Source organism: Physeter macrocephalus, chromosome 4 (assembly GCF_002837175.3).
Source record: "Physeter macrocephalus isolate SW-GA chromosome 4, ASM283717v5, whole genome shotgun sequence".
Classification (NCBI taxonomy): Eukaryota; Metazoa; Chordata; class Mammalia; order Artiodactyla; family Physeteridae; genus Physeter; species Physeter macrocephalus.
In genome coordinates, this window is record NC_041217.1 from 138,956,049 (window position 1) to 138,975,704 (window position 19,656).

The 19,656-nt window shown below is 39.8% G+C and overlaps 1 protein-coding gene across 4 annotated transcripts in view; it reads right to left on the reverse strand.

Moving 5' to 3' along the window:
- Positions 1–1,492: 1,492 nt before the first annotated feature.
- LRRC42 (leucine rich repeat containing 42) overlaps positions 1,493–19,656 on the reverse strand; it is an 18,858-nt gene continuing 694 nt past the window's right edge. The window contains exons 2-9 of one of the 4 annotated variants that reach the window (XM_024119881.3): positions 18,620–18,741; positions 13,998–14,484; positions 9,932–10,063; positions 8,409–8,527; positions 7,095–7,183; positions 6,809–6,922; positions 3,351–3,435; positions 1,493–1,986 (exon numbers count right to left, since the gene is read on the reverse strand). In XM_024119881.3, the coding sequence (XP_023975649.1) occupies positions 1,712–1,986; positions 3,351–3,435; positions 6,809–6,922; positions 7,095–7,183; positions 8,409–8,527; positions 9,932–10,063; positions 13,998–14,470 (1,287 nt within the window). In that variant the 5' untranslated portion in view covers positions 14,471–14,484; positions 18,620–18,741 and the 3' untranslated portion in view covers positions 1,493–1,711. Of the gene's footprint in view, positions 1,987–3,350; positions 3,436–6,808; positions 6,923–7,094; positions 7,184–8,408; positions 8,528–9,931; positions 10,064–13,997; positions 14,485–18,619; positions 18,742–18,779; positions 18,813–19,656 lie in introns of all 4 variants that reach the window. The other 3 variants (XM_028489368.2, XM_024119882.3, XM_007104420.4) reach the window with 3 other exon arrangements.

Sequence of the window (19,656 nt, forward strand, 5' to 3'; positions counted from 1 at the left end):
GAACAGGTGGGATGTTTGAAGAGTAATCAGATGCTACTTTCTGACAGAGCATTGCACCACGGCAACAAGGGGGCGGTGACAGTGGGGGGTGATCAAATTAGACTCAGGTTTGACTAACAATATATGCTAAGTTTGACAAGTAAGGATGTCTGTACTAGGAATCTGGCAAGCTGCGCTCCTGTTCACCCAAACGACGTTTTAAAGCTCAACTCTACTTCCACAACAAAAAACTATCTGCACTGAATCTTTTTCATTGGATAAATTTCAAAAATCAGAACTTTTGACATGATCCTGGGCAACAGGCCACACTTACAGAGTAGCACCTTGACTAGCTCTGAATAGCAAATAGAACACATATCAGATCCAAGATCTACTTTTATTAAAATCCTGGTTAAACTCCAGAGCATTTCCAGATGTCAAATCTATCACAACGATGTTCTCAGTTCCTCGAGGCATTCTCTCCCTTCCTTTTACTTGCCAGTAAGTCTTGCTTTAAGCTCACCTTTTATGGATGGAATATGGTCTAGAGCAGCACTGTTCAACAGAAATATAATGCAAATCACGAATGCAAGCCATGTAAATATTGTGGTAGCCACATCAGAAAAATAAAAACAGATGAAATTAATATTTTAACCCCCAAATTACCATTTTAACATGTAATCAGTACTTAAAAATGGAGATTTTTTTCATTCATACTTTTGGACTCTGATATCTGATATCCAGTATGCATTTTACAGCACATCTCAATTTGGACTAGGCACATTTCATGTGTTCAGGGGGCACATGTGAGTAGGGGCCACGGTACTGGACAATGAAGGTCTAGAGCCTTGCTACTCCAAGTGCAGCCCACAAATTAGAGGCACTAGCATCATCTGGAAACCTGTTAGAAATGTTCAATGTCAAGCCCAACTCCAGATCTACTGAATCAGAATCTACAGTTCAGAAAGATCCCCAGGGGACTTCCCTGGGGGTCCAGTGGTTAAGACTCCTCACTTCCAATGAAGGGGGCGTGGGTTCGATCCCTGGTTGGGGAGCTAAGATCCCACATGCCACGCAGCGTGGCCAAAAAAAAAAAAAAAAATCCCCAGGTGATCTGCATGCACAATAAAGCTTGAGAAGCACTGGTCTAAGGTGAGTCATTGGTCTCAGGTTCTGCATCTGATAAATGGAGGTGATAATCCTTACTTGGCAGGACTATTGTGAAGATTCTTGGTGGTTTACTTAATAGACCTAATATTTGAGATTTTAACAAATGGTAACTATTATTTAAGAAGGCAATGTAATAGAGTGGGCTTTACAGCTGGACAGAAAGAAATATAAATTCTGGTTCTTATAAGCTCCGGCCTTCAACAACTCCCTTAACTTGAGGCTGGGCCAAACTGGAGTAGTAACAAATGACGCTAAGCTGCCTTGTTAGTTCACATGGCCTTCGTCCCAAACCAAAGTGTTACCTCCTGTGGCTCCAGTCTATTTTTCACAAGGAGAACCTAAGGACAGCAAAAACGTTTATTTGAAAAAATTACTATGTATTGAAAATATACATTAGAAATTATTACATACTTCCATAGCATTCCCCTCCCCCACCACAAAAGTAGAAATATCCGCTTGCTATGCTAATGCCATAGGTAAATTCAAACAAAAAGGAAAACATCAGCCCCCTTTCCTCGTACACTAGAGTTGGAGGGAAAAAAGGTCAACTTATATCCGCCAATCAATAGGAATTTAACAAGTCCCAGTCTTCCACAGCAAGACACACATATTTCTGCTTTGAAGACTGTGAAGAGTTGCTCTGTTCCTTCTCTGGCTCCTCGAAAGCTCTCTTCTTGCTCTTCTTTGACTCCTGGCTTGAGAGGGCTTCGTGTTTCAACACTGGTCCATGGCGATCTGGGGTTTTCTCTTTATAGAACTGGAGTTTCTCAGAAGAATTCATGTGGGCATCTGCCAGGTGACACTTCACTGGGGCTTCTGTTCGAGCCCGCTTCCCATCTGTAAGGGTGACAGACGGAAGGGCAATGAGCTTTCCTATGCCGCTGCTAACGGCTGCCTAAGTCCAGAAAGATGATCCAAGGGAAGCGATAAGAGGCCCAAACAGGGTGAGGTTTGGATTAATTTTATTCCCTTTTGAGTGCCCTGTAAAGTCAGTTACAGCAAATGCACCAGCACAGGTTGAAGGTATGTACTCACACGAGAGTATCACAGATTTGGATTCAAATCTCAGATCTGCCACTTCCTGGATAAATGACCTTGAGCAAGTGACTTGTCTGAGATTCAGTTTTCTCATCTTTAGAGGGATATAAAACCTATTTCATAAAGGTGATGTGAAGATAAAGTAACATAAGGTGCTTAGCACAATGCTTGGCACAATAGTAAAAGCTCGAAAAATGTCAGCTATTATTACTCAAAATCTGGACTTGGCTGTCTTCTAAAAACAGCCAAGTTTGCGGCACAACTCTAGCAAATGATACAACCTTATCCTATATTTTTTGGTTTGCCCTTAATTTTTCTTATTTTTCTACCTTTATTTTTCCTTCACTTCGATTTCATCCTTTAACTCCTTACAGAAACAAGCACGGTAAAATACACGTAACATAAATTTAGCATTTTAACCATTTTTAAGTGTATAGTTCTGTGGCATAAAGTACATTCACATTGTTGTGCAAACATCACCACCATCCATCTCCAGAACTTTTTCAGCTTGGCGAAACTAAAACTTGGTATCCGGAAACTAAAACTTGGTATCTATTAAACAGTAACTCCCTACCACTCCTCACCTCAGTCCCAGCAACCACCATTGTACTTTCTGTCTCTATGAACTTGACCACTCTAGGAATCTCGTAAGAAGACTCATACAACATTCGTCATTTTGACTGGCTTATTTCACTTAGCAGAATGTCTCTAAATTTCACCCATGTTATAGCATGTGTTAAAATTTCCTTCCTCCTTAAGGCTGAATAATATTCCATTGTATGTAAATACTACATTTTGTTTATCCATTCATCTGTTAATGGACACTTGGGTTGCTGTCCCTTTTGGCTACACTTTAATTCCTTTTTAATGTTCTGTATCCATCTACTTTTGTACCACTGCAAATCTTTTCTGGAACAAGATAGGATGTCAATAAGCACATATGTACATACATACCTACATTTAATAAGTTATTTTCCTGGTGCTGGTACTCAAAGCTAAGTGTGAACTTACACTGTAAGCTGTGTTGACAGAATACAAGTCTCAGTGATCTAATTAAGTCAATACTATCATAATTAATTTTCCCACTGAGTGAAGATGAGCTAAGTGCTTTAAGGGCAAATAACCTAAGGGCAAAACACTCCAAAGGAAAGGGAATTTCTCACAGAAATGCTGAGCTGCTGTTCCAGGCTCCGAGGTTTCTCGTGGCTTCACAGCTTCCGAAGTCACACGCTCCCACTGCAGAACAATCTAAAATGTATTTGGAAAGATCTGAATCCAAACAAAATCTCAAGCTTTTAATCTCAAGCTTTCCTCGTTCCCCACCCCTCTCTTTCCATAAACACAAACCCCCATGGTAATCTTACTTCAGATGATGGTGATAAGAAAAAGAACCAAGTCAAGTCTGGATTTTCTGTTTTAAGGCATGAGTTGGTCAGAATACAAACATGATGGATATACATATTTTCATGACTCAGAAAAAATCTACAAAGCTGACTCCCTATTTTCATCTCTATTCCAATCCAGAAATAAACTGCATACCCTTAAACTAAATACTAAAATTTAAAACCTTAGTCATAATACTTTACACACATTCCTAGACTCACTTTCATGCCTTAAACTATTCCAACTATAACTCACTCTTGTATGTGTGTGAAAGGACCATGTTTCCATATTCTCATGACACTTTATGATCAGTTTCCATTTTTTTAAACTGCTACAAATGTATTTTTATTACAAGCTACTACAAATTCTTTTGAAAATTTGGTTTACTATAAGCTACACATAAATAAAGTAAACAATTATTTCACATATAGCACAAGTAGCAAGAACTTTAAATTCAACACTTCTCATGGTATGCAATGAAATGATCATAAAAGAAAGTCAAGACAAACATTTTCTGGTCACAGAGGCAGCACAACACACAGTTTAAGAATATCGTTCCAGAGTTAGTTCCACCACTTACTAGCCAGGGGACCCTTGGCAAGTGATTTAATTTCTGTCTTTCAATTTCTTCATCTGTAAAATCGGGATTAATAATAGTACATAGCCCACTGGGCGGTTGTGAGGATTAAATGAGATAACATACATGAAGGGTTTAGCAGTGTCTGGAATATAGGAAGCACTCAATAAATCTTAGTTGTCAGCCCCTCTATGATACCTCCCTGAGTATGGAAAATGGGGACAGATCTAAAAGAATGCTAAGATGAACTGAATCTGGTGGCTCAGGGGACAATAAGGAAAACTGTGCTTCTACTAACAGAAATAAGAATGTCAATTAGGAAGAGCTGTTTGGGGATGGGGAAGAAGAAGACAGCCTGGTTCTGGACAAGCTGAATTTGAGGTTCCTGGCAGAGATTTACGGAGAATATTTAGGAACAGGTCTAACATGTAAGAGAAGGTGGTATCATTCTCGCAGGGACAGTAAAGGCTCTGAGAACAGTTCAGATCACCAGGAGAGTGGGTGGAGATAGAAGAGAAGAGGAGAAGAGGAAATGAGGAATCAGCAAGAGCTAAAGGGAGAAGCGAGAAAGTTAGGGGATTCTGAGCAGGAAGGCCAGAGAGAAAAAGCATAAGGCATGCATGTTTATATAAGAACTGCAAAAAAGCCAAGGAAGGTGAAGAATGAGATCACATGCCACCTTCAAGACAACACCTGCAGCAGAGCCGTGGGGGCCAGAACTAGCTTACAAGGGATTAAGAACTGAGTAGGCAGTGAGGAGGTGGGAAGATAAGAAAACAACTCACAATTGCAATGGGGGATGAAGAACATGTTAGAATAGAAGTAACATGTTTATACACAGAAAGAAAATGGCCAACAGACAGTGAGACTGAAGATGTAGTGGTGGGGCAGTAGAGGGAAATAATTATTAGTAAAATATCACAGAGTAAGCTGGAGATCTCAGGCAACAGAACTGAAAAGAAAAGAAGCCACTAAAGGGCTTATCACTGGAATAAAGAGGCATACCTGTTCCCTTAGATAGGAGGGAAGTGGGGTATGTTGCAGAACTGTAGAAATTTTGAGACAGAGGGAAGTAAAGGAACTCCTGTTAGATGGCCTCATTTTTCTGTGTCACCTGCTGAGAATGAGGCAGGAGGAGGATGGAGTCAGCCTGAAACAGTTTCAATAAGGATCAACAAAAGATAGATAAAGCACTGCTGGCAAGTCCTAGGGCCCAGCTGAGATTGCAGGGTGCTTTCAGTCCAGGCTGTTAGGTATTTTACTTCATCCTTAGCTCTGCAAGAAAGGTCCTGGTTTCTGCATTTTACAGATAAATAAACAGCGACTCAAAGTTGCCTTAAGTCATATCCCTACTGGGTTGCTGAGCCAGGATCCCAAACTCAGGCCTCTGACCCTACAGCCTATGCTCTTTCCACCATGTCACCTGCTACCATAACCAAACTACATCAAGCCCTTGTAAGACCATCCCACACCTGCCCTAAGTCTACTGGATGTATCTAGGATTCTTCCAGCACTATAAACTTTGTCTGGCAATGAACTGTTGTAACGATTTCAGCATGCATTTTCACAAACTTCAAAGTGCTTCTGAAACACTGATTCACCAGCACCCCTTCTTGTTTACTTATAGGGAGGTGATGCTACAATCAGGTGGTTGGATAGGTCCACCACCATGCATTATTGCTTGGAGCCAAGGAGGGATCCAGAACAAAAAGTTTGGTGGGTCCGCTAGGCCTCCACCAATAAACATTGGTTTAAAGTGTCTGAAGGAGAAAGGCACCAGCCACAGGGAGGCTGGCATCTACTGGTGCTCTACTACTTGGTTACCTTCTGACTCTCTACTTAAGTCTGTACTTTACCAACTTAAGGAAGACCATCAAAAACACAAGAGAAAAAAAACAAACAAAAAAAACCACAAGAGAGCATCAGAGTTCAGCTAAGAAGCTGAAAATGGAAGGGCTCAGTCTGCTCAAACTAGCATGGTCTGATCTGGAAATACGGCCTCAATACGTGTCACCAGTGTTTCTGCCAGTACTCGGAGGATATCGGCTTCATTGAGTTGGACTAAGTGAACTTCCTTGAATGGTTCATCCAGGACATCTACCTTTCCAAAGAAACAGTCCTAGTTCTTTGTACATAAAATATAATTTTTAAAACTTCAAAAAGAAAGAAAGAAAGAAAGAAAATGGGAGAGCTCAGGATAAAAAAAGATGTTTCTTCACTAAGGCTCTAAGAGTTAAGAAATTTGCCCCCAAAAAGGGAAAGAGTTAGATTTGAATTCTTATCAGTGTGACTTATTCTCTTTCCAGTATACACACACTGCTAAGAGAATCTCTCCTTGTGAAGTTGGGTCATACTGCTTTTTTACATAGCAAGCAAGAATTCATTTATTTTCTGAGTCATTTATAAGAAGGCGTTTTCTTCTAGGTCCCATACGAATGAAGCACAATCTAGCAACCAGAGCATGAGATTTAAGGACTGGCATCTAACACCTTTTCTTAAGTAACTGGGTTAGTTACAAAGGCATCAGTATCTCGGATTCGACTGAAGATGACAATTCAGCCAAGGAGTACCAAGAGGATTAACATTTGTTCAAGTGTTGAATAAGACACTTGGAATTAAAATGAAGCCACATTAACTGTAGGGGAGAAAAATCTGCCTTACCTGGTCAGCCCAGCCCTCTGTCTTGCAGTTACTGTGATCAAATTCCTTCAAAGGCACTTTGGAGTGAATGAGACCTATGTGGGTCTGAAGCTTGTGTTTGACAGCTTTGATGTCCTAGTAAGGGAAAACAAGAACACTAATGCACACACATCTGGTTAACTCTTACTTGCTTTCAGTAGGAAATAAACACCATCACAGATACCAGTCCTTTCTAAATGCCAATTAGCAGAAGCAAAATATCAAATTGTAAGTTTGGAAAAGTAAGAGCAGGGAGTAGAAGTCTTACCTTGAGTCCCGTCCCAGAGATATCTAAGCAGTTTAGTTTTCTAAAAGAAAAGAGGTATCCAATTCCTGCATCTGTGATCTCAGGGTTACCTAAATGTCAAAACATAGATAGTATTCTGTTATAGTTATAAGTATTGCTACAATGCCAACAATAAGCTCAGGAAAAAAGGCCAAACAATGATAAAATAGAAAATACTGAGTGAACAAGCTTTTCAGAGTAAATTGAATATAGAAATCTTATCTTTCCTATTGTAATGTGAAGGAGCCACGCTAGATGATCCTTAAGATCCTTCACAGCTTTAACTTTCTAGGAGCTGGGGGTTAGCAGAAAAATTAATGAACCAGATAGTTATTCCAAAGGGTTTAATTTGGAACCATATGAAAACAACGTACGTAAACATGTATTAGAATGGTATATTAGACTTTGTTCACAGCCATTTTACCTCCAAAGTAAAAGATTTTCAAGGATACTGAGGCACAGAGACTATTAATGTCTTACTAACCTGCATTTTTTTTTAATCCTTTCTTACATATAACCTTCTCATATCAGAGAGTACTGCATTTAGTACTGAGTCCTAAAGACCATGAGCACAGTGCCTGGCACATTGTAGACACTCAAAAAATATTTGTTAAATGAATAGACTTCCCTGGGAGGAAGGGAGGGCATTTATTATTATCTTAATTTCACAGAAGCCAAAACCAAGGCTCAGAGAGGTTAAATAATTGCACAAGGGCACACAGTAGCAGAGCAAGGAGTGTCCTCTGACCTCAAACCCCTGCTCCTTCTATATTTTTGACACCATACCATCCTGCCACATATTCAATAAATGCTCAGTTAAATCATAAATGATCTTACCATCTTTCTACTACTGGAGTCAATAACTGGTTTATTCTGCGCAAGTTATCAAAACTGTGAATTTCATCCTGATTTTCACTAAGCAATTATTGATAAAAAAAAGACCTAGCTGACAGACGCTAAAGATCAGCAACTCAAAGAAAGTAAAAATGAGCCAAACGTCCTTCATATATGCTGTGAATGTGATGAAAGGTTGCCCTGTCTGCAGAGAGTAAGTGGCATGGGTGAATCTGTAAGGGCTTTTACTACCTTACAGAGGTGGCACCATGCCAGGAAAGGTATTTGGCCAGGAGTCAAGAGCCTCTGGCTTTAGGTCCTTCTCTGCCATTAACTTGTTGTGGCACCTAAGAAAGTCACCTCCCCTCAATTTTATCACCTCTCAAACAAAGGGGAAGAACTAAATGATTTCTAAGTCCATTCTTCCAACATTAATCATCTATAACTTCTGATAAAACTTACAAGATAAATCTAATAATGTTAGATTTTCAAGGCCTCTTTTCATCACTCGAACTGGTGCCGTCATTTTCCGCAGCCCGGCATCAGATAAACAATTATCCTTGAGGTGGAGTTGAGTTACACTAGAAAACAAAGTCCATAAGTAAATTACTTAAAGAGCATTTGAGAAAGTCTAGTCATGAGAACATACTTTCACAATTTCATTCAAAAATATATCTTCTAACTCTGCTATTTCACACATAATGCATTTAATAGAGTTAAAGATATTTTGGTGCTATTTCAGTTGCTAAGTGAGGGTTAACTTACAGATCAAAGTGTCATGTAGTACTAGTCTCAAATGGCAGAGGGCACTAAAGGTATATGGTGGAATGAGGTAAACGGGGACTTCATTAAGGATATAAATACTTGTTTATCACAAAAGCTGCATTCCTGACAAATGCTGTATGAAAAAACCACTCTAAATATACTGGGAAAGTCTGCTAAGAAGTCCAATGAGAATTCTTTATGCAAAGCACAATTCTTTCATTCTAATTATTTTATAAATCCTATTTTCAGATTGGGTTTATAAGGTACAGACATAACCCAATCCATTCAGCTAACCTGTAACTGGTGTTATTAATGTGTTCCACTGTCCCACACGCAAGAAATCCGAACCTTTACTAACCTTGTACAAAAATACCTTTGTACAAGATAAACCGGTTTGCAGGGCAGAAATAGAGACACAGATGTAGAGAAGAAACATACGGACACCGAGGCGGGGAAAGTGGCGGGGGTGCGGGTGTGGTGCTGGTGCTGGGATGAACTGGGAGACTGCGATTGACATATATACACTAATATGTATAAAATAGATAACTAATAAGAACCTGTTGTATAAAAAAATAAAATAAAATTTAAAAATTATAAAAAAACCCAAACCTTTGTACAGAGCAGTATGTAGGTGTCACTGTCCTAGGCAGGCCCCAAGAAACAGGTTAGACTCAGGTTTGTAGTACTGTTATCCTTCTGGGTGTTTATTAAACCACAAAGGAATCCATCTGGCCTTCTCTCTGCTGGCCATACTGAGATCAGTCGGACTATTTGTGAATGGTATGAACTGGATGATTTCTTTAAATTATGGTTCTTGAAAAGGATTTATTTGGCTGTCTTTTAATAGTTCATTTTTAAAATAATTTATAGTTCATTAGCAGTTAAAATAGAAAATGATAATGATTGTAGAAATTGTATAACTTCTCATCTCTTGCTAGAATAAACCAGGGCAAAATCATTTTTCAACACAGGTAGCGTCAAGTACTATATGTTGAAATAAAGTTTATTTAGGTAAAGAACCTAGTGACTTACTTGCCTAAGAGTTGTCCAATCTATACTGCTTGTACCAAGTAAATGGAGATCGAATCGTTTTAGAAAGAAAAATTAGCAAATAAACACAGGATTGGGAAGTAATCAACATTCTTCAAGATGATCCCATTGGATCATCCTTTAAAAAAAGAAACAAAACAATTCATCTACAAATGGTGGCAGGTCAATACCTAGACAGGGCCTCATTGGTGAGATGTTCTAGAAGTTCATGCTCATCTCCAAGCTTGCAACAGGATAGATCCAGGCAGGTCAGCTCCCGGAAAGACTTAATCTCCTCGAGTTTTTCTGAAATCACCAGATATCTGTGGGGCGTGGAGAGCAATCAACAGCTTTTCTTTTCCTTCTTTTAAAACATCACCGTTTGTGGCTTTGTGACACATCAACATCCCATCAGGACAAGGTACTATGTAATAAGCAGACTTTACTGATTACTATGTAGGCACAGGTTGAATTTTTTACGCTAAAAATCTTTTTACGTGATGGTGGAATAAAAACTTTAAATAAATAAATAAATAAAAACATATGAGCAAAGGCAGGACACGAGAGAAAAAATCTGCTTTGTCAGAAGTCAGACAGACCTTGGTGTCAGTGCTGGGATTTTATCAGAGAATATCCAAACTTTAGAATACTCAAAATTTTAATCACTCATTCCTTTAAGGTTGCTTTTTATCTAATGCTCAGTATCTAGTGCTTTGAAAACTGGAACAGGCCAAGAATTCTGCGTTCTAACCTGCACATCCCCAAGAACATACCAAGATATATTTGACAGTCAGGTTTTATCTTTCTATTCAAACACAAGTTTGAGTAGCTGCGCACGTCACTGTGCCACTGTTATCCTGCTAACTTTACTCCAAAAGTATGTACAGCGTGACTATTATAAGAACGAACTCTAAACTAGATGGTTATTAAGGCAAACCTGTGAGCATGAACACTTTAATTACACTGGGGCACCTTGCCAAACTGCTATCGGGAAGTATCAGGAGGCCTCTGGAGAGGAAAAGAAGATCAAAAAGACACTGCACAGCCCAGGCTATGGCCTCCACCCTGCTTTCTAGTTGTCCATCTATTTCATATGATGTCAGTGAGAAAAAATGAAAAGGGATTAGAAGTGACAGGAAACAGGAGAGGACTCTAAGAGAACAGGGAAATGCTTGTGGGCAAGAGCATGCCTTTCTCATCCACTTTTCTCATGGATGTCTAGAAGTTTCCACAGCGAGATGGTAAGCTAGGATCAGTGGGGTTATACTTAAAAGTGTTCACATTTCTCTACTGTTGCCAGAATCATAATTACCAAAAACAGCACTGAATAATCCAAGGACAAGAAGGGAGTTAGATCTCTTTTCTTCCTACTTCCAATCAGAATAAGATATACTGAAGCTGATCGCTGGCCTGACTGCTGGGTACAGATGGCCTGGGGCACTGATACCCCCTCTAAGCTGCCTGGTGACTGAGCTCAGCTGGGTACACAAATGAGCCTTATTTACTCAGACATATTTTAATTGCATTGTAAATAAAGCTGCTGTTTTCCATCTTCCAATCACAGAGTTGAAGTGGGTTAATGGGAATTTGGGGAATTACTGGCTATTACAGAAAGGAAAACACACATCCTTTGATCAGTTAACCAAAAGATATTTAGTAATTCTGAAACAAGGGTTATCTGGGAAGGACACAACAATGTATAACATGATTAACAAACATTACAAAAATTAAGGCTGAGAAACGAACATGCAAAACCACAGACACTACTACATGCTTATCTAGGACATAATTGAAGCTCTACCGTCTCACTCAAAATTAGTCTTACAACTTGCCCCTTAAAAAGTTCAGAAGAGTGTAGTGGAGAAGCAACAGAAACAGCACAGATATTTTAGTGTCAGACCTGAGTTTGGATTCTAGCAATGCTAATTACTTGTATGATTGTAAGAAACTTACTTAACCTCTGTGAGCCTCAATTTCTCCAGCTAGAAAATAGAGCTGATGATCACTTCCTTTAAGGACTATTAAGAAAATCAGAAAAAATGTTCCAAAAGTAAATGGCATCTCCTAGGCCCTCATTAAATGGCAGCTATTATAATTACTTCGGTTACACAGGGTGATATTTTAAGGCAAATACTTGCCTCCCTGTGACCACCAGTGGGATTGAAAATCACAGGGAGGAGACAGTTTTGTAGGGTTGAAACCCAGTTGCAAAGACACTGGCTTCTCCTTTTGGCAGGCAGCTTTGTGACCCAACCCCACAAAGCAAGTGCCTGTACCTACACGATTATCTTATTTTTCAATTATTTTCTCAAGCTCTTTCCCCATGACCTGAACCCTTTCGTGCTGGTAAAACCTTTGCTGCTGCAGCTTCAGCTGAGAATTGCAAATGCAAACCCAAATCTCCTGCCTTCTTCCTATTTTCCTTTGGGGATTCAAAAGAAGGAAAGTTTTTGATCACAACTAAAAAATCTTACTCTTATATCTGAATAAGGCAGCACTGTCTTAGTTATTGTCTTATTTGTAATTGTTGCAATAAAATGTGAGCCAAAAGATTGTTAAAAATGTTTCTTATATTTTTCTGATTATAAAAGTAATACACATTCCTTGGAGAAAAAAATTAAGAAAATCTGGAAAACTATAAAGAAAAGTAAAACCAATTTCAATCTCATAACCTAAATTACATTTCAGTGGGTTTCTCTTTTTTCCCTCCCTATATATGCAATACATGTAAAATTTTCTATTTTTTTTACAAACAAAATTGGGATCATACATACAATTTTAATTCTTATTTTTTTTCATTTATTATATAATGAACATTTTACCACACCATTTTAAATGATCTTTGGATATTATCTTAAAAGTTATACACTATTTCATTACATGAATGTACCATAATTTACTTAATTAATTTCCTCTTGTTGGATATTCAGCTTTCAGATTTTCACTATTACAAATAGTACTACAATGAACACCCTTATGTAAAGTATTTGTTCTCATATCTGATTATTACATTAGAAATTAGAACAGACTCTTAATAAATGGAATTAATGGGTCAAACAAATGATATGAATATTTTTAAAGCTTTTGATACATATTGCCAAGCTTCTTTCCAGAAATGCTACATTAATTTATGTGCTCATCAAATGTGAATGAAAGTGCTATTCTCATCCAATTTGACCACTGGAACAGTATGCAGACATCACAAATGGATAAAGTATTTCTCTTCACTATTGTGAAGAGAAATACTTAAGGTATAATGGTACGTGGAGGAAAAAAACAGAATACAATTTATAGACAGAGTATATTCCCAAATGTATAAAGATATATATAATGGTATACTATACTGCTATTTTAAAAATCTACACATATTGATGGTAAATGATTTTCAAAATATGTGAAGAAAGCAAAGTGCATACCAGTGTGAGCACTGTGCTGTCATTTGTATAACAAAGGGGACAGCTATACATGCATGTATATGTACAGAATATCTCTGGAATTATGTAAAAGAAATTGATAACAGTAGTTGCCTCTGGGGAAGGGAAACAGGAGAGAGATGGGAGGGAGGCTTATGTTCCACTTTATACTTTTTTGTGTTTGTTTAAATTCTTTTCTGTGTATTTTTTCTTTTTAATTAGTAGATGCCTTGAAAGTCATTTTACATGATGGTGGTATAAAAATTTTAAATAAATCAATAAAAGTATATGAGCAAAGGCAGGTCATAAGAGAAAACATCTGCTTTGTTAGAAAATAGACAGACCTTGGTTCTGGTGTTGGGACCTTATTGAAAATTTCCAAACTTTAAAACTTGAAATTTTAATCACTTATTCTTCTAAAGTTGCTTTTTATCTAATGCTCAATATCTAATGGTCTGAAAACTGGAATAGAGACGGGAACTCTGGTTACTAATCTTCACATCCCCGAGAGCATACCAAGAGATATTTAGCAAATCACATTTTGTCTTTTCTATTTTCTCTTTCTAGAAAAGTTGGTAGAGGAGTATTTACTACCTAATGGAGGAGCTGTGGCAATCAACTAATCCTTGTAAAGTGTTTTCAAAATAAACCTAAGTGTTGTCTGGGAGGGTAAGGGAAGGGAGAAAGACAATGATTTTTCTCAAAACGGCCTACCACTTCGTGTATGGAAATTCTAAACTCAAGTGCTGTTTGATGGGGAAAGTGCCCAAGTCCACTAAGCCCCAGAGCTTGACAGAATTCACACACCCAATAAAATACTCACTATCGTAATCAGAACACCCACCTGTTTCGCAAACACAAGGAGCAAAGCACCAGACTTCCATAGGCCTCTGTAAATTTCTGTAAAGCCCTCAGCCCTGCACCTGGCTCTGTGAATTTCTGTCTGGCTTCAGCAGCACAGAACAGCTTTTCAGCAATCTGCTCAGGAAAGCCAATAAGGGAATCAATGTGATCAACATTGTCAGAGATGAAGCCCAGGACGAGGCTGAAGAGGGATTTGGCAGAGTACCGAAGATTCCCCTCCCGGGTGTATGTGAAGATGAAATGATCAGTCTTCTCTTTCTGTGCAGTATCATCTTCCCTGTTCATGCAAAGCTCCACCGAAAAGCCTTTGGGAAACAGTCTGAAAGGCCTTGGCTTCTGCAGGCTACTCCTGACACCATCCAAGGCCAGATTGACCATGTGCAGTTGCCCATTTTCTCGCACGTAGACAGGCCCTGGGTCCAGGTGGTTTTCTGAGTTGAGGTAGTAAGACATTGCCTTGGTTGCAACTGTAAAAGCAAGGCACAAGGAAATCAAATCCAATTAAAATGCCATTTGTAACGTGTAACTTCATCTTGCTGTGCCCAGAGCTTTATGAACCTTCCAGGCAGGCCCTGTGGCTGCTTTGGGGAATCAAAGCTTACCAGTTGCCTGTGAACTCTGGCACTGGAGGTTACCTCTATTACCTCGACCTGGAAAGCCCTTTCCTATGCTTCCCCTTTTCTTGTCTATCTGGTGAACTCTTATTCATCTTTCAAAAGCCAGCTCAAATCTCATTTCTAAAATTCACTCTAAGGGAGTTATCACAGAAGTGGTCAAAGAGTCACCTACAAGGAAAGTCATGGCAGCACAGATGATATTAGCAAAACAACCGAAAATAACCTAAATGTTCAACAAGGGTGTTATTATATAAATGATGATACATCCACACCATGGAATGTTATGCAGCCATTAAAATGCTAAAATTTTTTACTGATTTGCAAGTTACAAATTGTACACGTGGAATTTACTATTTCTGTTTTTTTTAAATTAATTTACTTTTGGCTGCATTGGGTCTTCGTTGCAGCGCATGGGCTTTCTCTAGTTGCAGCGACAGGGGGCTACTCATCATTGCAGTGCACGGGCTTTTCATTGCAGTGGCTTTTCTTGTTGCGGAGCATGAGCTCTAGGAGGCGAGCTTCAGTAGTTGTGGCACATGGGCTCAGTAGTTGTGGCTCACAGGCTCTAGAGCGCAGGCTCAGTAACTGTGGCACACGGGCTCAGTTGCTCTGAGGCATGTGGGATCTTCTCGGACCAGGGCTCGAACCCGTGTCCCCTGCATTGGCAGGCGATTCTTAACCACTGCACCACCAGGGAAGTCCAACTATTTCTGTTTTTTAAAACATGTTTACACACAGAACAAAGGCTAGAAACTAATAACTCCCTTGCTACCTTGGCACCTTCCACACATTTCTTTATTGCACTTGGCTCATAGTTCTGCTACTGATTTCTGGGCGTGTTCTGCTTATCTGAGCTCCTTGAGAGCAGGAATCATGTTTAATTCATCCACCCTAACAACACAGTGCTCTGGCATGTAATAGTCCCTGAGTAGATATTCATGGAACTAAAGTTTACTCCTTTACTAAACCTTACACACACCACAGCAACATGGTTTTTTGGATCCACAAATAAAGACCTCCACCACAATAGCTAACTAAAAGCTATTAAGGTGTGATGCTTCCAAGGGCTAGAATAGCTTTTAGTTAGCTCTTGTGCCTTAACTTCTTCAGTTAGCTGGCACTTCCGAAGTAAGGCAACATATCAAAAACAGCAGGGTATTTATGCAATCATATGGGTGATGTTTTGTGTCCAAGCGCTAACTGAAATAAACACTTGCTTTCCTGAGGAACCGTGAGGTTTCAAAATATTCGAGAAATTGCCACGTAAAATAAAATGGAAGTATATGATTATCATTGCTACAATTTTTAGGTAAAACTTAATATAATATAGGTTAAAAAGCCGCTATTATCTCTAAAAGACTCTGACTGACTTTTAGAGTGGACAAACCCAGCTTCTTCTGCATCACTGCAGGGCTAGGATGTAGCTCTGAAGCCACTTAAAAGTGTCAACAATCAATCAAGTCAGTGATCAAAAATGCTGAGTCTCTGGAGATCAAACACTGATCCTGTTTGTGGGTATCAGTATGATCCATGTTTCTCCTGAGGATAATTATGTGTGTAAAAGCACATCAGAACAGAGGGCCCTGCCACGTCCAAGAACCTCACTCTTCCCTGCTCATCTCCTTATGCCCTACTCTCTGGCTAAGCCATACTACCCAGGTAAGTTGGCTGTGCTCTCTTGTCTCACTGGCCTTTGCATATCCTGCTCCCTTTGGCTGGAACATCCTTCTCTGCTTCCCTGACCTAGCTAATTCCTAGTTATCATTAACACTCAGCTCAACCACCATCCCTCTCCTGGGAAAACTTCCTCACCCCTGCACTAGTGCACACATCTGTCTGGTTTTCCCAGAGCACCAATGTCTCTTTCTACATAGCACTTCGCACTGTGTACTGTCCGTTCACTTGCTAATATTCCCAAAGCTGTTAGCTCTTTGAGTACACGGCACTTAACTTGATTCATCTCTCTTTTCTTTTCCAGGCCCAACACAGAGGCTAGCTTGAATAAGTCCTCAACGGATATTTGCTGAACCAAATGAAGAGGAAGGGTGAGACCTCAACGGGACAGACTTAGTACTCTGAGCTGCAAGGCCTGCTGATACTGTTGCTAGGAGCCAGCTCGTCTACCAGGCAACAGCTGCAGACTCCTCCCCCACTCGCCAGACCCTTCTGCAGGTGGTAGAAGCAAAGAGGATGATGGGAGTATATTGCTACTGGTACTACCAGGGAGGAAAAAAAAAAAATCTAAAAACCAGAAAAAAAAAAATCGCTAGCTGTCATAATCCATACTCTCACCAGTATTCAGTGCCTGCTGCTAAGGAGATACTTCACTTATTCTAAGCTTTTCTTCCAGGGGTAAGCACCTGGCCCCTTCAGTCTCACAGAGTTTAATCTTGATAAGGAGATAAAGCAGATCCCTTTTGGTCTTTATCTCTGGATTTGGACAGAGTCCTACTCTACTTGTAGACCAGAAAGTAGATACCAGATATGGCCCCAAACAAGAATGACTTAATTTTAAAAGTAGAAAGACAAATTCCATAGAAGATAACATATTATAAGTAATCAGCACACGATAAACTTCCTGGCAACAAAACAGGGTCTGCCTATCTGTAGTACCCCTAACTATCACCTCCAATAGTGTCTTCCATAAACTTTGGAGTAAAATGGACAAATGGATGAATGGATGACCACTTCCGGCGAAAATCAGAAAAATCTGATTCCATCCAGCAGAGGGCACAAGCAGCTTGGGACCAAAGTGAGGACACTTACCCAGGCTGCCCCAAATCCTGGCAGCTTCGGCTTCCATGGATCATTTTCAAAAACGGCACAGTTCTGGCTATATTTTACTTTTAAATTATCATCAAATGCTAGTTCTCTTTCTAAACAATGAAAAAAATCAAATATTTCCTGAATACTTCCTGAAGAGTAAACCCACATCATCTGTCCAGAAACCCTAAGGGCTCTCTGTTCTTCAACTAATGATACTTGAGGAACTGACCATGGTCAGGAAATCCTGGTGACCTTTGATTTCTACTACTAAATTTGTGCATCTTGCACTCTCACAATAAGGAGCTTCCTGAGAGTTTGTGAAGTACTATAAAATGATCTAAGAATTGAATTAATGTTTAAGCCTTTCAAAGTTAAGAACCATAAAGGTGAGAAAATTCCAAACAAAGCTTCTGTAACTTGACTTTGCTTGTGCCTGGCTGTTACACAGAGTGGTCTATTATAAGGGAGCCCCTCAGGAGACAGGGCCTATTCTATACCATGGCACAAATACTACACGAACTGGAAAATTTAAGTAATTGGTATGTGAGAGAATAACAAGTCCAGTGGAGATCTGTATTAGCTATACTTCATATTAGAGCGACAGAGTAACAGGGCATTCTGATAGCCTCCGAGCCTGTCTCCAGAGAGGCAGTTTTGTAACCCATAAAACCTCATAGAAAACTATTACAATAGTGCATGTTCTAGTATTTGGTCACCACAAATGAGCCAAAGTTACCATGAAGCATGTCATTTCATCAAATGAATAAGATGTAGCCTTACTACATTAAAAACTCAGTTCTCTTCAGCCTCTTTGAATAAGAGGTAAGATAAAATAATGGATAACTAAACTTGACAGCTTTTTAGATATTGAAGCCAGTTTGCCAAGCAAGACTCATGACTATCCAGTCAACTGGACTGGAAGGACAGAGTCAGGTAAGCAGACAATTAAAATTGTGAGCTGAGTCTATGGTTATCTAATTTGAAAAGAAAGAGAAGAAAACACCTAACTTTAGTAGGTAAAGTAAGTTAACAATCCCCTGGGAATATTAATCGTAGTAGTAAGATTATGATGATAACAATAGTGGATGTGAGAGCTACCACTGAGTTGCCAAGCACTGTTAGGTACTCTATTAAATGATTCCTGTAATTCTCAACAATCCTATGAAGTCAGGATCGCCATTTAACAGATGAAGGCGCTCAGAATCATAAAGTAACTTACTTAAGAAACAGAACTAGTAAGTGGCAGAGCCAGAATTCAATCTCAAGGCTGTATCACTCCAAAGCTCAAGCTCTTGCCACTGCATGATGCTGTCTCTCAAGAATAAAAATATGACATCAGCCCTAAGGATAAAAAAATGTTAAAAATTAATCTCACCCACCTGTTGGATTCCTCTGGTATTCACTGACTCAAGCTGGGGGGGGGGGTGGTGAGAGAGGGAGGAGATAAAAAAAACAGTGGACAACTGAGGAAAGAGTTGGTGGGAATAGAGCCAGGACAGAGCTACACTGAGGCCTCCCCTCCTTCCTCTGCCAGGGAAGAAATTACCCAAATCCACACACCAGGAAAACACCTGTCAATCCATGGCCTTCATCCCAAGGCTGCAGACACCCTTGGTTTATTTGAAAATGCAGTATTCTGAAGAAAGTTTCTAACATAAAAACCTGAACAGAAACTAGTTCCAAACCACCAATAACCAACTAACAATCTCAAGTTTATTGTTCTGGGTCACCACCATTATCCAGTTTTCAACTCATTTCTGTTGTCCTATAACTTGCACTTTCCTACCTGCCTTCTCACCCATACCTAGCTCCTTACTTCCCTCTTAGAACAGGCCAATCTCTCCTACACCCTGACATTTCACAGCCTGTCTACCTGCCAACTCTAAGCTTCTCACACAAAATCTAATCTCCACACCAAAAATCCTAATCCGCCCCCTTCACCCACGCCCAGCTCCCCTGCCCCCACCTCTCAAACCTCACGCCCTTCCAATCCTTCCACCCCTTCTGAAAGGCGGCTCCCTGTCGCCCAGCTGCAAGCCCACCTCCACCTGGCTCTCCTTCCTTCCCCCCACACCATTCCACCCGCGCCCTCTCTAACCCGCATGCACTCTTCCTCTGTCCTTCACCATGTACTCCTCCCTTCCTCCCATTCTGAGATTCCCTCTCCCAAGACCCCAAACTCTCCATCTTTTTCCTTGTCTTCTGCCCTCAACCTTCAAAATCTCCTTCCTTCATGGCTCACTATGCCCAACTTCA